Here is a 17467-nt window from a genome sequence, read left to right as displayed (position 1 = left end):
TAGTGTGCGATTACAATTTTGGCATTTTAGTCCTGGCCTACATACGCTGTATGAGCCATCTTCAGCCTTTTCTACGTGATGTGCTGTTCCCGGTGGGGCCGCTTACATAAACCCCCGTCGGGGCGTTTTCTGCATAGGTGCTGATTCCCAATCCTTTTAAGCTTCTAATTACCAGCCTTTACCTCCCATTTGGCTTCCCTTACCTTCCCCGTCACCCTTTGCTGCTGCCAGGCTCCACGCAGCCGAGGGAGCCTCTAATCGATGACTGTGACCCCACTGGAGTCGGTAATGATTGTGGGAACCCAAGCCAGTTGAAACGGAACGCGTCCCTATAGGGAATTGTAGGATTTGAATTAGCCCCGTTAGTAGGCCAGGGCAGGCGGGTGTACGGTGGTGTAGAGTTTGGGGGTGGGGTCGGGGGATGCCTTCACCATCCAACCAGAAAATCGGATGACTTAAATGCTAAAGCTAGGCGGAATGAAAAAGGTGACACTTTGGAATGGTTCTGCCGAGTGACTTATTTGTTTGTACTTAACCTTTAGTGGAACAAATATATTTACTAGAGAGTCCCGGGCAGCATGCAGCACTAAACAATATACATCAACACCTGCCCGGTGTTTGATTGAAAAAACAATCAAACACCGGGCAGGAAACATAACCTATTACAGACGACAGAATAAGCTCCATCTCCTTCAGGGTTGAACCTGATTGACAAGACAACTCTATATGTCTAGTCTCTCATAGGGCTGGGCAATATGGGAATACATCACAATCATCATGGGGAACTGCACACAATGTCGATAAATATAACAACACTCTTGTGAATTCCAAATATCAATCTAAGCAGTCTAACGAAGGTCATCATTACATTGAGTTTGATAAGGATTTATTGAACTAACCTTTAACCTCTCTTGTACGTTATCACCTGATATTTTGTTAATTGGCCCCATATCTTATCCAATACTTTTTGACAATATATTTGGGTATCACTATAAGTCGATACCTTAATTTCAGACAATAAACAATAATACATGATTATTGCCCAGCACTAGTCCCTCGCCCATTCCTACCCTATGTCACGTGATGCATCACATAACGTTTTGATAACACATTGGATGCATGTGATACACCTGAAAGAGGCGAGACCTTGTGAGATCCGCTGGGTATTAATAGCTAACTCTTTACTCTTTAGGTGCCTGGGTGGATGGCACGGATGGGTTAGATGTGTTTTGCCGTGCAGCGTGTCGCTTCAGCCCAGTGTTTCTGTAGCTGTGAAATGAGGCATGGGCGCAACACTCACCAAAGTGGTCTTGAGTCGACAACTCGGTCCCCTACTTGAATAATTAAATGTTTCCCCCGATTTACTTTGGATGGAATAACCCCTAAGGTATTCGTAACTCTATCCCTCCCCACATGCATACACACGCACGCACACACTCAAATCCAATAATCTTTTGAGACAAAGGGATTGGCAAGCTAGTGTATTAGGTAAGGTAACGTGTCTGTAGATTAACTGAATGAGTCTAAAGGGGATAGGCGGGATTTGATAATAAAAGAGAGAAGATGTGCGACCAAAGGGAAGAGGGTGAGAACCTACGGTGGTGAGCAATAAGGTGCAATTGTAGCTAATGTATCAATTCATGCTACATCCGCTTTAAAGCACCACGGCTGTCTTTAAGAGCAAACACACAAATGGTGTGTGTGTGTGTGTGTGTGTGTGTGTGTGTGTGTGTGTGTGTGTGTGTGTGTGTGTGTGTGTGTGTGTGTGTGTGTGTGTGTTTGTGTTTACTTTAATTGGGAGGGCTCAAGCCCACTCTCTGAAATTGGTGTCATAACCCTGAGTTAAAAAATACATAAACCCACACACTCTCGCATTGCATACAGCTGCACTTACACGCATGGAACTGCTGTCAAACATCAGGGGTGGGTGGGGGGGGATTGCCCCTTTACAGTATCCTCAAGCTTCCGGTTGTTTCCGTACGTTGTAGGTAGGCCAGTGAGAGAGGCAGACCTGTGAAGAGCAGCCCAGGATGGTGCTGGACGCGGACGCCCACCTCAACGATGAGGTGTTCCTTTCTCCGGCTCTCCAAAACAAACCTGCGGTAAGACGGGGAAAAAAAATAACAAAACGGCAGCCTCCTACACGGTCCTCTCTGTCCCAACGCCTACCTCCTCATTCAGCACACAGTGTTACCTTGTATCTCCCGCTAGAGTATAATCAACATCACAGTGATCTTTATTCTAGTCCTGTGGATGTGCGCCGGGCTCGCTACGCCTCGCCGCTATCCTCTTCCAAAGGCACTGAAGCACTCGCCCCCCGTGCTCCCGATCACTTAACTGACTGAGTCAATGGACAAAGTTGGTTGCACCATGTTGCTCTGACTGTAATCATTTGTTTTAGCTTATGTCGATATATACATGTCTTTCACGACGTGAAAGACAAGAGGCTAGAGGTATGCCTTTATAGTGCCGCAAAAGGTTAAGATACAGCCCAGGCACCCAAGTATAATGAGATTTTCCCTTGATTTGATATTGCAGAAAAACATTTGCTCACAGTAACAACCCCGGTGAATATCAATGGGCTGCTTGTGGATTGAAACGTTAATCGTGTTGAATCAATTGATTTACGTTGATGTGGATTAATGGTTAAGGCCTATTCCTCAGATAATCTGAAAACCTTTCAGTTAAACGTATGGGTGTGTGTGATCAACTTGCTCAGCTCTGACAAAAATTATCGATGATCAAACTCTAGCCTTGTTTTAATGGTAATGTTTGTTGAAATTGACCTTTTGTTAGTCATGTATGGTATTTCATTTAACCACTCTTGTTACGCGTTATTCATCATTCCCATTCAACTGTGAAGTAAACTGTCGCTGATGTGAGGAGATTCATGAGCCTAATTCAGACCTAGCTGTGATAATCAATCTGGCATCCAAATGCAACACCTCCATGTCAAGCATAGGTAGAGTAATATCACTTCTTCAAGCCTAACACATGCGCACAAAAAGACAGCACAGTGAGCTCACTGACGGCACTATTTTAAATTATAGTTTTTCAGGATCATATTTACATTCGCTGTGGACTGACTTGGCAGCCGGAGAGATTCATTGCTCACTGGAGAACTTCCAACCCAGACACTCTGTGTAGTTGCGGCGCTAACCCCTTTTTGTGTCTGACAGTGTGTGTACTGTTTTGTTTCTCCTGCCTGTTAGTCTTCCTGGGGAGTGAAGGTCAAGGAGAGGCTGAAGATTGTCACTCCCTACCTGGGCAAGTTCAGACCCACCGTAGGCCAGTGCTGCCATCAGTGCACCCCAGACAGTCTGGTGAGCAAGCATCTTATGCAAAGCAGACAGAGAGGGAGCGAGAGTGGGGGGGGGGATGAAGAGTTAATATCTGAGCACATGCAAGCAAACAATGTTGATGTGTTTTCTACGTGTGTGATCGATTGGCTAAATCAAAGTTGGTCGTTGTGACCCCCACCGCTGCGGTAGGAGATTGGGACGTAATGATCTTCCGTCCATCATTCCCAGTAAAAGGCTCTGCCGCCCCCGCTCTCTGCTCTGTATCAGTCTGTTTGTTTGTGTATTCCGCGTCTCCCTCCTTGCTCCTCCAAGGTTTGTTCGAAGCGAAGAACTTCAAAAAATAGTCCTTGTTAACATTTGAGATGTGTGCAAACAGCAGCCTTTGTTTAAGCCTTCAGAAAACATGCCTGCTGCGCTCGGGTCATGTCGTTTCACAGAAGGGAGTTTCAGTCGCGACCGAGGGAGAGATGAGTAAGGTCGAAATGAAAAAAAGGCAGGATATTGATGGTTGTTTTTCTCCATGCTCACAATGTCCCCTCCTGAAGAGCCTCACCAGTCACATGATCCATTGAACAACAACAAGTTAAACAAGTTGGTGATAGAAGATGACCTTAGAGGCCACTGACCTGACGCACAGAGTGAATACAGTAAACCCATGGGCACCTCAATAGATTGCCTTGTTGTTATGCCCTCCTTCAGGGGACTCTTGATGTTCTCAAGAAGTTTCTTTAACGTGATATAGGGGGTTTATTTTCCACTGCGTTTGGTATGGGTTGCATCACTGCCTTAGTCAGACAGTCACGTCTGTGTGTTTGTCCTCTGCATTCATCTTCCCTGGTCAATGGCTTAGGGCAAGACACTAGGACAGAAGACTGCCTCTCTTGGTTTCCAGAATGTCCTGGCTGTTGATGAGACACAAATCAGGTGGAGTTTAGTTTACATGAAAATCTATACAGCCTGTTAGTCTGTGAACCCACTTTTTAGACATTTTTGATACTTTTTGGTTTAGCTGTGGTCTACATTTTAGTTCAGCTTACTTGTATTAAAATGTTTTATTTTATTCCATTGTTACTTTTTATAACTATTGTATTTTACGATGCGATAAGATTTACGAAGAACCTTCATTTCTCCTCTTGGACGATTAAAGTACCTATTCTACACCCATCTACGTTTCCTAAAATGCCTGTGCTTTTGTAAACCAAAGGTACCGCGGATGGCTGGTCCGCAGAGTTTGCTGTGTCCTGTTTGTGTCTGGGTGCAGTGTCTCCCCGAGTCCAGCCGGAGATAGGCTCGATCGAGTCCGTCAGAGCATCAGGTACCGCAGATGGGGAAAGAGATGCCAGAGAAGAGCAAACAAGAGATAGGCGGAGGCAGAGAAAATGAAATGCGTTCCTGGCTGTCTGGAGAGAGAGTATGAGAAGGGAGAAAAGGGGAGGATGATGAGAGATGGAGACAGATATAGAAAATAAAGGCAACATCGGCTCTGCACAGGGGTGGATACACGGGGAAGAGGATGATTTTGGTACGTCGTCAGACCCGATCTGTGTCAGTGGGTATTCAGTTAGTATCTGTTGTTCTCCTCTCCTGCAACGTAATTGAGTTTGACCTTTATGTAACCTCCTTATTTAAAGGATGTTGTTGTCTTACTGGAAGGTGGGTGTTAATGTTTGTCTATGTGCTGCACAAAGGTGGCCTTTGTGCCGGGATAACCCCTCTGTCCTGTGACTCCTCGTCTCAGAGTGCAAGAGGCTCTCTGTGAGGAACACGCAGCCCCTCCAGGGCCGGGCCACCAGGGGGAGAGCAGCCGCCTACCCCCCTACCTCTCCTCCCTCATCAACACCTGCATCTCCCCCGGCTTTCTACGGTGTGTGTGTGTGTGTGTGTGTGTGTGTGTGTGTGTGTGTGTGTGTGTGTGTGTGTGTGTGTGTGTGTGTGTGTGTGTGTGTGTGTGTGTGTGTGTGTGTGTGTGTGTTGATAAATGCATCATATGATAAATACAACATATGAACAAATGTAAAACAGAAATGGTCCAAATTAGCCGATTGGCCTATGCAGTAGCCATTTCAATTTTCCCAATCAGCACAGTATAATTAAGACCTAACGTAACCCTCGGGATATGCATAGGGCCAACATACTGGACCCCATGTACACTACATTAGACAGCTGTGCACATGTCTGTCCTCCAGTTGTGTTTTCTCTTTGTCATTTCAAATTAATGTGGAATTGTTCTGGCATGTGTTCTGCGTAAGCGACAGCTAAATGTTTTTCGTCATGGCGCAGTGAGAAGGGAACCAACCAGTCTTTATCGGTGCAGTGTGTAGGATTTAGTGGCATCTAGCGGTGAGGCTGCAGATTACAACCAATTGAACGCCCCCACCCCTAAGCCCTCCCCTTTCTGATAAAAGAATGCCAATTGACGTCATTGTCAGCATCATGTGGCCAAGTGTCAAGTGATGGGGTTCCTTCATTCGATTTACAAATTGCATTTAGATTTTAAGTCGGTAAATCTATAGGTTGTTTGTCCATTCTGGGCCACTGAACGTCCATGTTGAAGCAACATGGCGGGCCCCAAGGAAGACGACCTGCTCCCTATGGAGATATAAAGGGGCCATTCTAAGATTGGGAACAAAGAACACAACAGTGGATTATAAATAAATTTAAAATACATCCAAACAAAAAGCCCGCTCTAAGTATTGGCTTGTCTTCCATCTTTCCAGTTCTTATCTTGTGTCAATCTCACATCACTTCTCCCCATAGTATTTTTATTGCTATTGTGTTCCTTGATTGAAATCTCCATATTGATTTATTGATTCCATTTTCCACTTTAATCGGTGTCATCTGTGAATCTCATTAACATCGCTCTCTGACTCTCATCCTTTTGTTTGCCGTACTCTTTCCAAACCCAGCCAGGGTGTTGGGACACCATCTTAGATTAATATCATCATTGCTTTTAAATGACCCAGTGTCTATTCATGGACCCTTTCTTATCCACCAGCCATTCAGTGACTCCTCATTTCCTGCTTAGTTTTGGATGCTGGCTGTGCCTGAAGACCCTTGGATCGGTGTTCAGCAGCATCCAGGTCAACCTCAACCATGTGGCCGCGCTCCACCGGGCGTCACAACAGGTGCACATCCAACACACACACACTTGATTACGGCAAGTAATGCCGCTTTCCTCAGACTAATGTCGTCGGTAATGTTGGTGGGAAGATGAGTTTTATACCTCTCCGTTTAATGAAACCGGTGTTTGTCATTAGGCATGTAATCACCAAGTACTCTCTGCTGTGGACGTCTAGAAATTAAGGGTTTCTAAAGGGCCAGAGAAGCCCCAAGATGCACCTGGCCCAGAGATTTTGGTTCTTGCGATTTTTCAGATTGATTGAGAGAGCATATTTTTGATCATCATATCATATATGTCATATATAATAATCTAATATAAAAAAAATGCATGTAAATCCTTACTTTGTATGATAGTATCTGGATTTTGCACCCAAAGAAGACGCAAGTCTCCTAATAATATTCTGACCGACGGGGATAATTCCCATGGCAAAGGTCAGATAAACAACATCAGGCTCTTTTAACTTTTGGACCGTTTGACGTTTTTTTCCTCCTTAACTCAGGGCCCCCCGTTGGTGTACGTGTTTATGCGTCAGAGCAGCCTTGACTTCGTCCTGATTCCCCTGCTGCTCTTCACTCAAAACCTTAGAGTCCCTTACACCTTCTGTCCCCAGCAGATGAACTGCTCCTGGCTCCGGTAAAAAGAACACCCACACAATGACTGACCACACACACAACCCCACACTACACCAAGCCACCCCTCACCCACACACAGACAAAGAAATCCAACAGAAGTCGAGTTCTTACCCTGCAGTCAGCTGTTCTTTCCGAACCCCCTCATAGGTCAATCCTACAGAAAGTGGGCGTGGTCTTCCTACCTCCTAATGTGCCGACTGAAGACGATGCTGAGTTGGACGATTTGTACTCTCCAACCATGACAGCTGTGAGTAACTGGGTACAAACTCCAATGGATAATAATGATAGATTCTAACGACTCACTCCTCTCGCTCGCTCTCACCTCATATCGATCCTTATCATGATCAGTATCTTCTAGATATTGTGTTGATAAATTTATGAGGGGACAAAGCTTGGTTTTGCATGGTTGGTTGTTGTATTTTCTATTTTGTGTTACTGTGTGATTGGCTAGCACACAGTGGAGAAGCAGTCTGTGTCTGCTTATATTCTATTAGTTCACAGGAAAAAAAGCAAACAGACAAATAAATTCACTATTACCCTGAAAACCAAAAACACCAATGATGTATTTTGACGAATCATCGAACGTGAAAGTAGACCTAATGCAATATCCAGCCTTTGATTTCCCCCAAATAAAATAATGGAAGTGATCCAAGAAGGTAGAAGTATTCTTACGGATTGGCAGTGTGCGGGGGCAGTTGATTCCATCTCCCACATTTCATTTGTCTGTCTCATTATAACCCACTAATTTCATCATCATTGAGTTCCATTTTACATAAATTATACATTCCCCTCGTTAATCCTGATTCATTAGGATTTGCCTGATTCCCCTGGTAGAATGTTTCAGTACCACCCACTTCTGGTTTCCACGCCACAAGCATGCTGTCAGAAAAACACAAGACATGTGCAGTCTAATCGGTGGCAGCTCCACACACACACACACACACACACACACACACACACACACACACACACACACACACACACACACACACTCACATACGCTCCCAGCCTTCCCAATACCACTATTAGAATAGCATTTTCACAGGCTGCTCCTTCATCAAAATGCAACCGTATTACTCTTGTCCCTTTTCCCCAGCCTCATCTTACGCTGACGCCCTCACCATCTCTCTCCCACAAATTACCAACCGTCAGGGGTTTTGTTATAGGCCTAGTCATCGAGTGGCCTGGAAGGAGCAAGGGAAAGATGAGAGGGGGAAAAGTGTGTGTGTGAGAGAGGAAGAGGTAGATGGTGAATGGGTTCTGCCCGTCCTTCAGCTATTCATCCCATTTCGTCAACGTTTCGGTTCTGCGCTCGGCGACATCCACTCTCCCTTTAATCACGGGCATCATTTTGTTCCCACGTTTCGCGCAAAGACGCCGCGCGCCTTTTGGATCCGGGTGGAGAGCTCCCTCCCCTACACATCTATCTGCCAAATTAAGTGCTTTTCTTTTGGAGAAGTTACCGCATTTAATCAGATCAATGTTGTCCTATATGGCACCATAAAATAGCTCATGCTGACATTAGTATAAAAGACCTAGCCACAATGGAGCACGAGCAGGTTGTTTATGTGCGAGGCTGGGACACAGGATTTCCTTACATCGACCATTTATGTGAGTTAGCATATTGGATGCGACGGGGAAGGCAGGGTGCTGGTTGGCTGTATTTCAATGTTAATAGACCTTTATTGCTGATTGAGTGTAGGCTTGCTCAGCTGCCGTTCAATACAAATTGAATTCCCCTCCTTCCATCCGAAGGAGTGCACACTTGAGGCAGTAACATCTATCCTGGGGATTGTCGGAGTTTCAGCTCTGTTCTGTTTGGACTTGGCCTCGCCACTTGTTTCTGAGCACCGTTGTCCCAACACCCCCCTCCTTCCCCACATAGAGCCGCTTCTATTTATGCTTGTGTTTTGTTCTCTACTGCAGTGCTGGCCTGTATTTACTGGCTTTTATTTTTCAAATGCACAAAGGCTCTTTAAGTTAATTACGTGCTTCCATACTCCCACAACTTTGTAAGCCTTTATCTTTTCCGTTGTGGTCCTCCATTCCCCTCTCTGTCGCCGCACCCTCTGGTTATTCAATTCAGTTCGAGTAGCTTTATTGGCAGTGAAATAATGCGCCTGCAATGCCAAATCAGTTGGCGAATAAACAAAACAAAGAGAGGTAATCATTAAACAAATCAAAAGCACACGTACAATAGCAGCATGTAATATTCCAATTTCCAATTTTTGAATGGTTTGGAAGACAAACCATTCAAATTATTAGGTTTAAGTGTTCATGAACCCCCAATGTGAACACTAAACCTTTTAGTAATGTTTTTGCCCTGAGAGTTCTAGAAAGGAGAGAGGGGATGTTATATTATAATATGGTTATATTTTTGAAATTTGTCGAAGGGTTTATTTAAGCTAGTAATGTTGTTGAGTATGAGCGTTATAACGAACAATGTTGTTTATGAAATGCACTCTGTGCTGTAATACTTCAAGTATCCGAGAAGCTGAACCTCTCTTGGACAGTTGTCAACATTAACCGCTGCCCAAACAGAGTTCCGCACCCATCATGGCCTTAGCCTCTCGGCAACAACACCAAAGAATGTTCAAAACCAATTGGCGGAGACTCGCAGAAACATGGGACACATTTTTTTGCGAATTCAACTATTATCTTAGCCACAGCGTGAAATAGCATAACTTTCTACGTTGAAGATCATAGGAAAAAAATACAAAGAGTTAAAAAAACCAAAAGGGATTTTCTTAGGCTCCACTGAGACTTTAAATATGTTCTCTCACTGTCACTCAACCGCTCCCTCCCTCCCTCCCTCTTTCTCTAGCTTCTGCGTGAGCTGCTCTGCGAGGGCCAGGCATTAAGTGTCAGCGTGTGCAGGGAGACCGGACGCGGTGGCCAGTGGCTGGCGCGCATCAGGCAGATCATCAAAGAGGGAGTGGTGCCTGATGTCAGCCTGGTCCCCGTGGGCATCTCCTACGACAGCATCCCAAACACAGGCACCCCGGTGTGTTTCAATAAAGGACACAAACATGCGTACAAACACATGCATACACACACACACAGACGTCCCCCACGCACCCATGAAGGCACATGCATGCATGCACAGATGTGGAAGCAAACATGCTCACATTCATATGGACAGGCACAGAACTGACACCCATCAATACACACACACACAAACTACCAAATGCGTAGACATGAACAAACTCAGATGCATTTAGATGGAAACAGACACCCATGAATGCACACACACACACACACACACACACACGCATGTGTAAACCAAAATAAACGTGCATACACATTGATGAAAAAAGACAAATGGCACACAAAACTACCCCAAACAAATGTAAACAGATCAAGCACACACACACAGAGACATGCAGCTCTTATTATTGGCTACCATCTGTATTGCTAATGTCCTATGGGTCATAAGAGAACATTCAGAATAGCAGAAGACTTAAAAATAGCCAATGAACAGTCAAGCTTCAGATGTGAGGCTTGGAGCATCTTCGTGGGGACTGTAGCAGGTAATCACGTGTGCCCTTTTGTATTAGTAAGCTGATTGTGCTCTGTGGGGGGGCTGGGGAAGAGAAGGTGTTGTTTGGTGTTTGTTATAATACTAAAATAAGGTCCTCTTAAGGAGCCAAAACCACCAGCAGGGTATTACTCACTCACACACACAGCACACATGCTCTCTGGAGCAGGCTGTTGGGAGGTGTTACTCATTGTGTATCCTGCTCATCATGACAGTGTTGTATTGGACCTCTTACTGACAGCTTCTCATTACGTTATTACAACTTTACCCGTTGATTATGTAAACTGCATGTGCTTATTAAGTCTGTGCTACTCTACAGGTTGGCCTTGGTTCTTTATTCAGACGCCTTTGGGCTGCTGTCTGGTCCCAGCCGAGCAGCAGTTTGAGGGTTCACTTTGCCCAACCCTTCTCTCTCAAGGTACGTGGGGAACCAAGCATTGTGTCCATAATATGCATACTAATCAGGGTCGAATGCTGACCACTCTCAGCGTTTTGACATTTACCCGGACAGTTAAACGCATGTCAAACTAAACCGTCACAAAGTGTGGGATGTTGACTTGAAGTTACCGTCAGCGCTTGATAGCCGCTGAGGAGGCTAAGGCAGTGTTACCCACGCAAAGTGGTTGCGTGTTTCTTTTAATTTCCCTGATCAGTTAAAACTGTTCACTCGCGTATTATTATAATTTTTATCATTGAACGTTTTGCTGGAGCACTGATGAACTTCACTGAACAACCTTGTGTAAGTGCCTGCACGCGTTTAACCAGCATAAATGTGTCTGATTGGCTGTGTGCCCCCTCACAGGAGACGTGCGCCACAGGGAGATGCCGGGTGGATGGATGGCGCCCTCTACAGGAACTGCTTCTGCCCGCTGTTCTCTACGGCAGGTAGCCAATCAGGCCAGTGTGTTTGCATATGTGTGCGCTTCCTTGTTTCTGCACCTTACTACATGGGGGTGTGGGGGGGGGGGGGGGGGGGGGGGGGCGGGGCAGGCTTGTTTTGTGTCTAATACCTGTGAAATTGAAAAGTTTTCTCTGTGTAAACTTTTGATATAAAGTTCACTCTTAAGCTTAGATCTGGCACAGCAGCGAGTTGCCTCCAAGCCTTCATCCTCTTAGACCCGCTCTAATTGCCACCAAAGATACTCTGCCAGCCAGTGGAAAAGATAACAACATTTTTTATCATCTCTGCTCAATCTTGGTTGAAATCTTTTTTTTTTGTGTGCGTATTTAAATTGTTGTGTTAGAGACGTAGGCGGCAACCGTAACACAAAAGACAACGAATATAAGAGCTGTAACGACGCAGTGATGGAGTGGGACGCAAATTCTTATCAGCGTTTGAGAAATCGTTGAGGTTTTTAGAGTTATTAAAAAGCTTCCGTTCTGTTCCATTTCGCATCTGCCACACTCAGATTTCCCTTTTCCTCTGGTGGTTTCACAAATTACAAATGCACAGCCGTGGAGTGCTGCAATGCTGCAAATATTGAAACACCTACTCACATGCATCTATTAGTGTTTTTAAAGAGTACGTATACAGGTGTACACACATTTTTTGTTTGTGGTTGAAAATGACAATGTCAATCCTAATAGCATTTTATTGTTGGAGACAAATTGTCATGTTGCCGTCTCTCTAATACCTTTACACACAGACAGACACACACACACACACACACACACACACACACACACACACACACACACACACACACACACACACACGCGCACCGACGCACACACACGCGCACACACACACGTTCACATTCACATACACTCAGTTCAGCGCATACATCTCATTCACCCACAGTATTGCTTTAGTTCAATATGAGGAAGCCAACACTAGGGCTACACTATACATCACATTGTCTTACACACTGGTAGAAAATGTATCATTGTGACTTACAGCGTATTCTCCCCTTATCATGGAGAATCAATCATGGCTATCGATAATGTGTTAGTCTGAATTGATTGCAGATAATACAGTTGCCATTTGTTGGACATTATTCCTCACCATGTGATTGAATCTTGGTTTTATTGAGTGTTCTTATCAATCTATTAAAATAAACGCAATTTGATTAAATGCACGACCACTACACGAAAGCATGTAATTGATGGTTTTCCCACAACGCTTGCTTGTTCTGGGACAGTGCTCAACGATCGTCAAATACAAAGGTTTTCCTTATCACCCCCCCCCCCCCCCCCCCCCCCCCCCCCCAAGGACGGAGGAGATAGTGGGGCAAAGGAAGATGTCCTGGATCCTGCCGTCACATTACACTCCTGAACTGGTCCAGTCCGAAAGGGACCTCAGCACAGCCCTCACCCTCCACCTCATCTACTGTAGCTATAACACCCTCCACCTCATCTACTGTAGCTATAACACCACCCAGCCCACCTACTGTAGCTATAACACCCTCCACCTCATCTACTGTAGCTATAACACCATCCACCCCACCTACTGTAGCTATAACACCACCCACCTCATCTACTGTAGCTATAACACCACCCACCCCACCTACTGTAGCTATAACACCCTCCACCCCACCTACTGTAGCTATAACACCACCCACCCCAGCTACTGTAGCTATAACACCACCCACCCCACCTACTGTAGCTATAACACCCTCCACCCCACCTACTGTAGCTATAACACCACCCACCCCAGCTACTGTAGCTATAACACCCTCCACCCCACCTACTGTAGCTATAACACCACCCACCCCACCTACTGTAGCTATAACACCACCCACCCCACCTACTGTAGCTATAACACCACCCAGCCCACCTACTGTAGCTATAACACCCTCCACCTCACCTACTGTAGCTATAACACCACCCACCCCACCTACTGTAGCTATAACACCACCCACCCCACCTACTGTAGCTATAACACCACCCAGCCCACCTACTGTAGCTATAACACCCTCCACCCCACCTACTGTAGCTATAACACCACCCACCCCACCTACTGTAGCTATAACACCCTCCACCCCACCTACTGTAGCTATAACACCACCCAGCCCACCTACTGTAGCTATAACACCACCCAGCCCACCTACTGTAGCTATAACACCACCCAGCCCACCTACTGTAGCTATAACACCCTCCACCTCACCTACTGGAGATGTATAACCTTTCACCCTAAACCGATCATAGTTGTATGCTGCTCACATATGCTTACATACACTCATCCTCACCTAGGGTCGGTCATGTGTCTCTCATTTGTATCTTTACATCCTAACATGCAAATCGCCCCTCAATGCCCCCTTGTTACACTCAATTATTTATTGTTCTCCTCGTGTTCAGCTACGACCTCTTGTATGGCTGTGATGTCCACCAGTCTGGTAGCAACTCTTATGCTGCATAGACACCGCAAGGTATGTGTACTGTGTGTGTGTGTTTGTGTGTTTGTGTTTGCAACTGCATGTGCTTGTTTTATGATATTCTGACTGCTTGGCAACATTTCCCATTGCCGATGTTAATGATTTTATTCTTTTGGTACACCCTTGGACCCCCTCCAGTAAGTCCTGGTGGTGCGTCATAGTGCCACCGGGTTTGGCTGAGTCATGCTCGCTAGGCTCTGTCTAAGCTGTGTTATTGAAGGGGGGGGGGGTTGCTGGCTAATGTTTCTCCTTCATTGCGACCATTTAGCTGGTAAAAAACAGCAAACGTTCATTTTGGGTTGGCTTCATCGTTCGCCTCATGCGTGATTATTTTGCGTTTATCTCTGCTCCCCAGGGAGTGCATGCGTCTGCTCTGTGTCGTGATGTTGCCTGGCTGACAGAGGAGCTTCTGTTCAGGAACAAAGACGTGGGCTTTGGGGGCAGCTTGCCAGAGGTGGTATGCTACGCTCTAGCGCTGCTTGGCCCTCACCTCACCATCATCTCTACCGCCTCCAGGTTGTCCCTCTGTGTGCTTTCTTTGGTTGAACGTTTCTTTGGTTTTTATTGGTTACGACCAATAAGAACACGCTATGACTGATGTGTGATGTCCAGCTGGTATGATGTATATGACATATATATATGTTAATGTACTGTATATGTATGTAGTTACACATCAGTCAGAGCTTACAATCTGTCATCTGCTTGATTTTTTGTGAAAGAATAATGTGTCAATATCACTGTGTATCTATACACTCAAAATGTCTGTCTTTCTCCTCAACACCCCGTTCTCTTATTAGGAAAGATATCTTCGTTGTTCCAAGGCCCTCCGTGGACGCCATCACCAGCCTTTCCATCCCCACACAGATTGTCACCCACTCCTTCATAGCGGAAGCGGTCGGGGGTGAGTTGTTTATGCCTTGGTGTCGGCAACTTAACTTTTGAGCGTGTCGGCCAACTGTCTTTCTCTGGGGTGCCGTCATATGTTCCTGGTTCTGTGGCCGTCTGGGTTCGGCTGGGGTTAGCTCCTCTACCGCTGCAGAGCCTGGTGGGCGGGTTGCCTCATTGCTCATACCATGTTAAGTTTAATTTTAATTATTTCCAATTGCAGTCACAGTCATTTTCTGATGATGTCTTGTCCTATTTCCAAAACCACACGATCAAAGTTTGATCAAACTGTGTCTATGCATAATTTTTAAGCTCATTTCCGAGTCCAACATCCCCCATCTTAAATGTCATATTTATATTCCGTCTAAACGGGCTTCAGAAGCCCTCTTTAAAACGAAATTTGAAGACAGCCCTAAGCAGGCAAATAATAACCCATAAACAACGTGTCTAAAGGTGAAAAGTTCTGAAATAACTGTAAATAAATGAATAATGTCAGAAGTCTCTCAATCGTGTTGATCTGTGTCTAGCATTGATGTCGGCAAACGGACATATTTTGACATAATCTATCGGCCGTGCCGTGCCGTGCCGTGGACAGGAAATTCCCCGTCTGCCTTCAAGACCCATTGGAAGCAGGAACCCATCAGACCCGAGAGTCCTTAACCAAGCGGCAGAAGCCCAGACGGTCGTCTCTGGGTCCAGGCTGTTCTGCCGGGGAGAGATCTCTCCGGCCAGTCTGCTGAGTGGCAACAGCAGGGGTCACGCACTCAGACAGGGGTCGGCCGCATGGTGTGAGCTAGGGCTGTCAATCCTCCCCTCAAATCATATTCGAATTTCTAATGCTTCCTATGTTGAATATTCGAATAATATTCGAATATTTTAATGTTTTTTTTATTATATCATTATATACACCGATACCATCTTATTATTAGGCCTACGTCCCGCGTCCACTAGAGGGCGCGTCAACCAAATCTGTTATGTAACATTTGCAACAAGTTTTACAAAATCAATACAAAACGTATATAAATAGGTAAGATATAACGCCAGAAATATTCAAGCAATGATGTTTAATGAAGATGTTGTCTGCCGCCCAGCTGGCAGACAACGAGATGAATGTGAAGGATGTTTGGTTTGATAGTTATGACGAAGAGGGAACGCTCCGTTCACTTGCATGGACAGAGTCTCTGGTTACTAAGCAACCTCAACGTCTTGGCGGACTATATATCTGCTGATCAACACTACGAATGCTGGAAATACACCAGACACACCATGTGAAGTTATTTAACCCGATTATTGTTATTTATATCCGAGATTATTTAATCTAACCCGATCTAAACTCTATCACCCAAACACGGCGGCGTTTGGGTTTCCTACCTCGGACTCCAGCGCAGCCACGGCCGACAACTTTCTTTATTCTGGGTGGAAATAGTAACATAGTTACGCCATTAAATGCGTTTATGGAAACATTTTTAGCGAGAAATGTGCATTTTACTTTCGTAATGTTCGCTCGGTGAATGTGAAGGATGTTTGGTTTGATAGTTATGACGAAGAGGGAACGCTCCGTTCACTTGCATGGACATGGATTCATCTAGGCGCGTAGGCGCGTAGCTGCGTAGGACCATTTTTGACACAAAATGGTCAAGCAACATTTTAGCTGCGTTTTACGCGCGTAAATCTTTACGCGGGTACGCGTTTGGTGTGTTCGTACCTATGCTTTCCAGCTCTGTCTGCTCGCGCGCTGCTCCCCGCCATATTGTAAGCATACAATGCCGAACGTCACGACGCACAACGTTGACTTTGATTTGCGTCGTTGCTAGGCAAAAGTTAAATGTAATTCTTGACTTGTCAATAAAATTTGCTAAAAATTACGTTAGTTTTTTTTTGCTATTAACGTTAGTTGCCGCACTCGAATGTTCTCCTTTTTTGGAAAATTCGAATTGTATTCGAATAGCGAAGTTCGTTTTGACAGCCCTAGTGTGAGCATTGTGTTGTTGTTGTTGTGTGCAGCGTGCGCAGTGTCGGCCATGCTGAGCGAGGTGGCGTCCAGCGGCGTCAGCCACCGAGTCAGGAGTGGCGGGCAGCGCGGCGAGGAGGTCAGGGGCGACATGGAGTTTGACGTGGCGCTCTGTGAGACGCAGCTGACTCAACGGAGCCTGCAGCTCTACCATCTCTTGCCCCCGGGCTTCATCCCGGTGAGTTGGTGTTCTGATCACGTCCCGCGTGGGCCCTTCGCCACCGCTGACCCGCTCACGCGCCCCCTATCAAGCGCTTGGCATCCAGTGGAGGGTTAAATGGAGCAGAACAACCCCTGCTCCTAGTGTGTGTAGGTGGGTGGGTGGGTTGGGGTGCGTGTGTGGATTTGTGTTGTAATGCGGTGCATCTGTTTGTGTGTGTGGGTTTGTGTGTCTGTGTGCGTGGATTTCTGTTTGTGTGGGAATGTGGTGTGAGTGTGTGTGTGTTTCAACCCACATCCAGTATCTCCTGATCCTTCCCATAAAGACTACCTCCTTTTCTCTGAGCTCACCAAGCTCTAATAATCACTGACCTGTCTCTTTTAACAGTCTCTCTCTCTCTCTCTCTCTCTCTCTCTCTCTCTCTCTCTCTCTCTCTCTCTCTCT

General features: G+C 45.7%; 1 protein-coding gene across 3 annotated transcripts in view; it reads left to right on the top strand.

Annotated features, from left to right (window-relative positions):
- Positions 1 to 17467, top strand: part of gpat2 (glycerol-3-phosphate acyltransferase 2, mitochondrial) — a 106894-nt gene that overhangs the window by 83352 nt on the left and 6075 nt on the right. For 2 of the 3 annotated variants that reach the window (XM_030358266.1, XM_030358268.1), the window contains exons 3-18: positions 1989 to 2102; positions 3213 to 3323; positions 4153 to 4226; positions 4507 to 4617; positions 5041 to 5166; positions 6328 to 6427; positions 6923 to 7056; positions 7203 to 7302; positions 9880 to 10059; positions 10913 to 11011; positions 11396 to 11478; positions 12806 to 12924; positions 13891 to 13961; positions 14323 to 14486; positions 14765 to 14868; positions 16857 to 17041. In XM_030358266.1, the coding sequence (XP_030214126.1) occupies positions 2031 to 2102; positions 3213 to 3323; positions 4153 to 4226; positions 4507 to 4617; positions 5041 to 5166; positions 6328 to 6427; positions 6923 to 7056; positions 7203 to 7302; positions 9880 to 10059; positions 10913 to 11011; positions 11396 to 11478; positions 12806 to 12924; positions 13891 to 13961; positions 14323 to 14486; positions 14765 to 14868; positions 16857 to 17041 (1833 nt within the window). In that variant the 5' untranslated portion in view covers positions 1989 to 2030. The remainder of the gene's footprint in view (positions 1 to 1988; positions 2103 to 3212; positions 3324 to 4152; positions 4227 to 4506; positions 4618 to 5040; positions 5167 to 6327; positions 6428 to 6922; positions 7057 to 7202; positions 7303 to 9879; positions 10060 to 10912; positions 11012 to 11395; positions 11479 to 12805; positions 12925 to 13890; positions 13962 to 14322; positions 14487 to 14764; positions 14869 to 16856; positions 17042 to 17467) is intronic. The other variant, XM_030358267.1, reaches the window with a different exon arrangement.

The sequence above is a fragment of the Gadus morhua genome, chromosome 6 (genome assembly GCF_902167405.1).
Source record: "Gadus morhua chromosome 6, gadMor3.0, whole genome shotgun sequence".
Classification (NCBI taxonomy): domain Eukaryota; kingdom Metazoa; phylum Chordata; class Actinopteri; order Gadiformes; family Gadidae; genus Gadus; species Gadus morhua.
The sequence above is the reverse complement of the archived record's forward strand: the minus strand, read 5'-3'. Positions and strand labels throughout refer to the sequence as shown.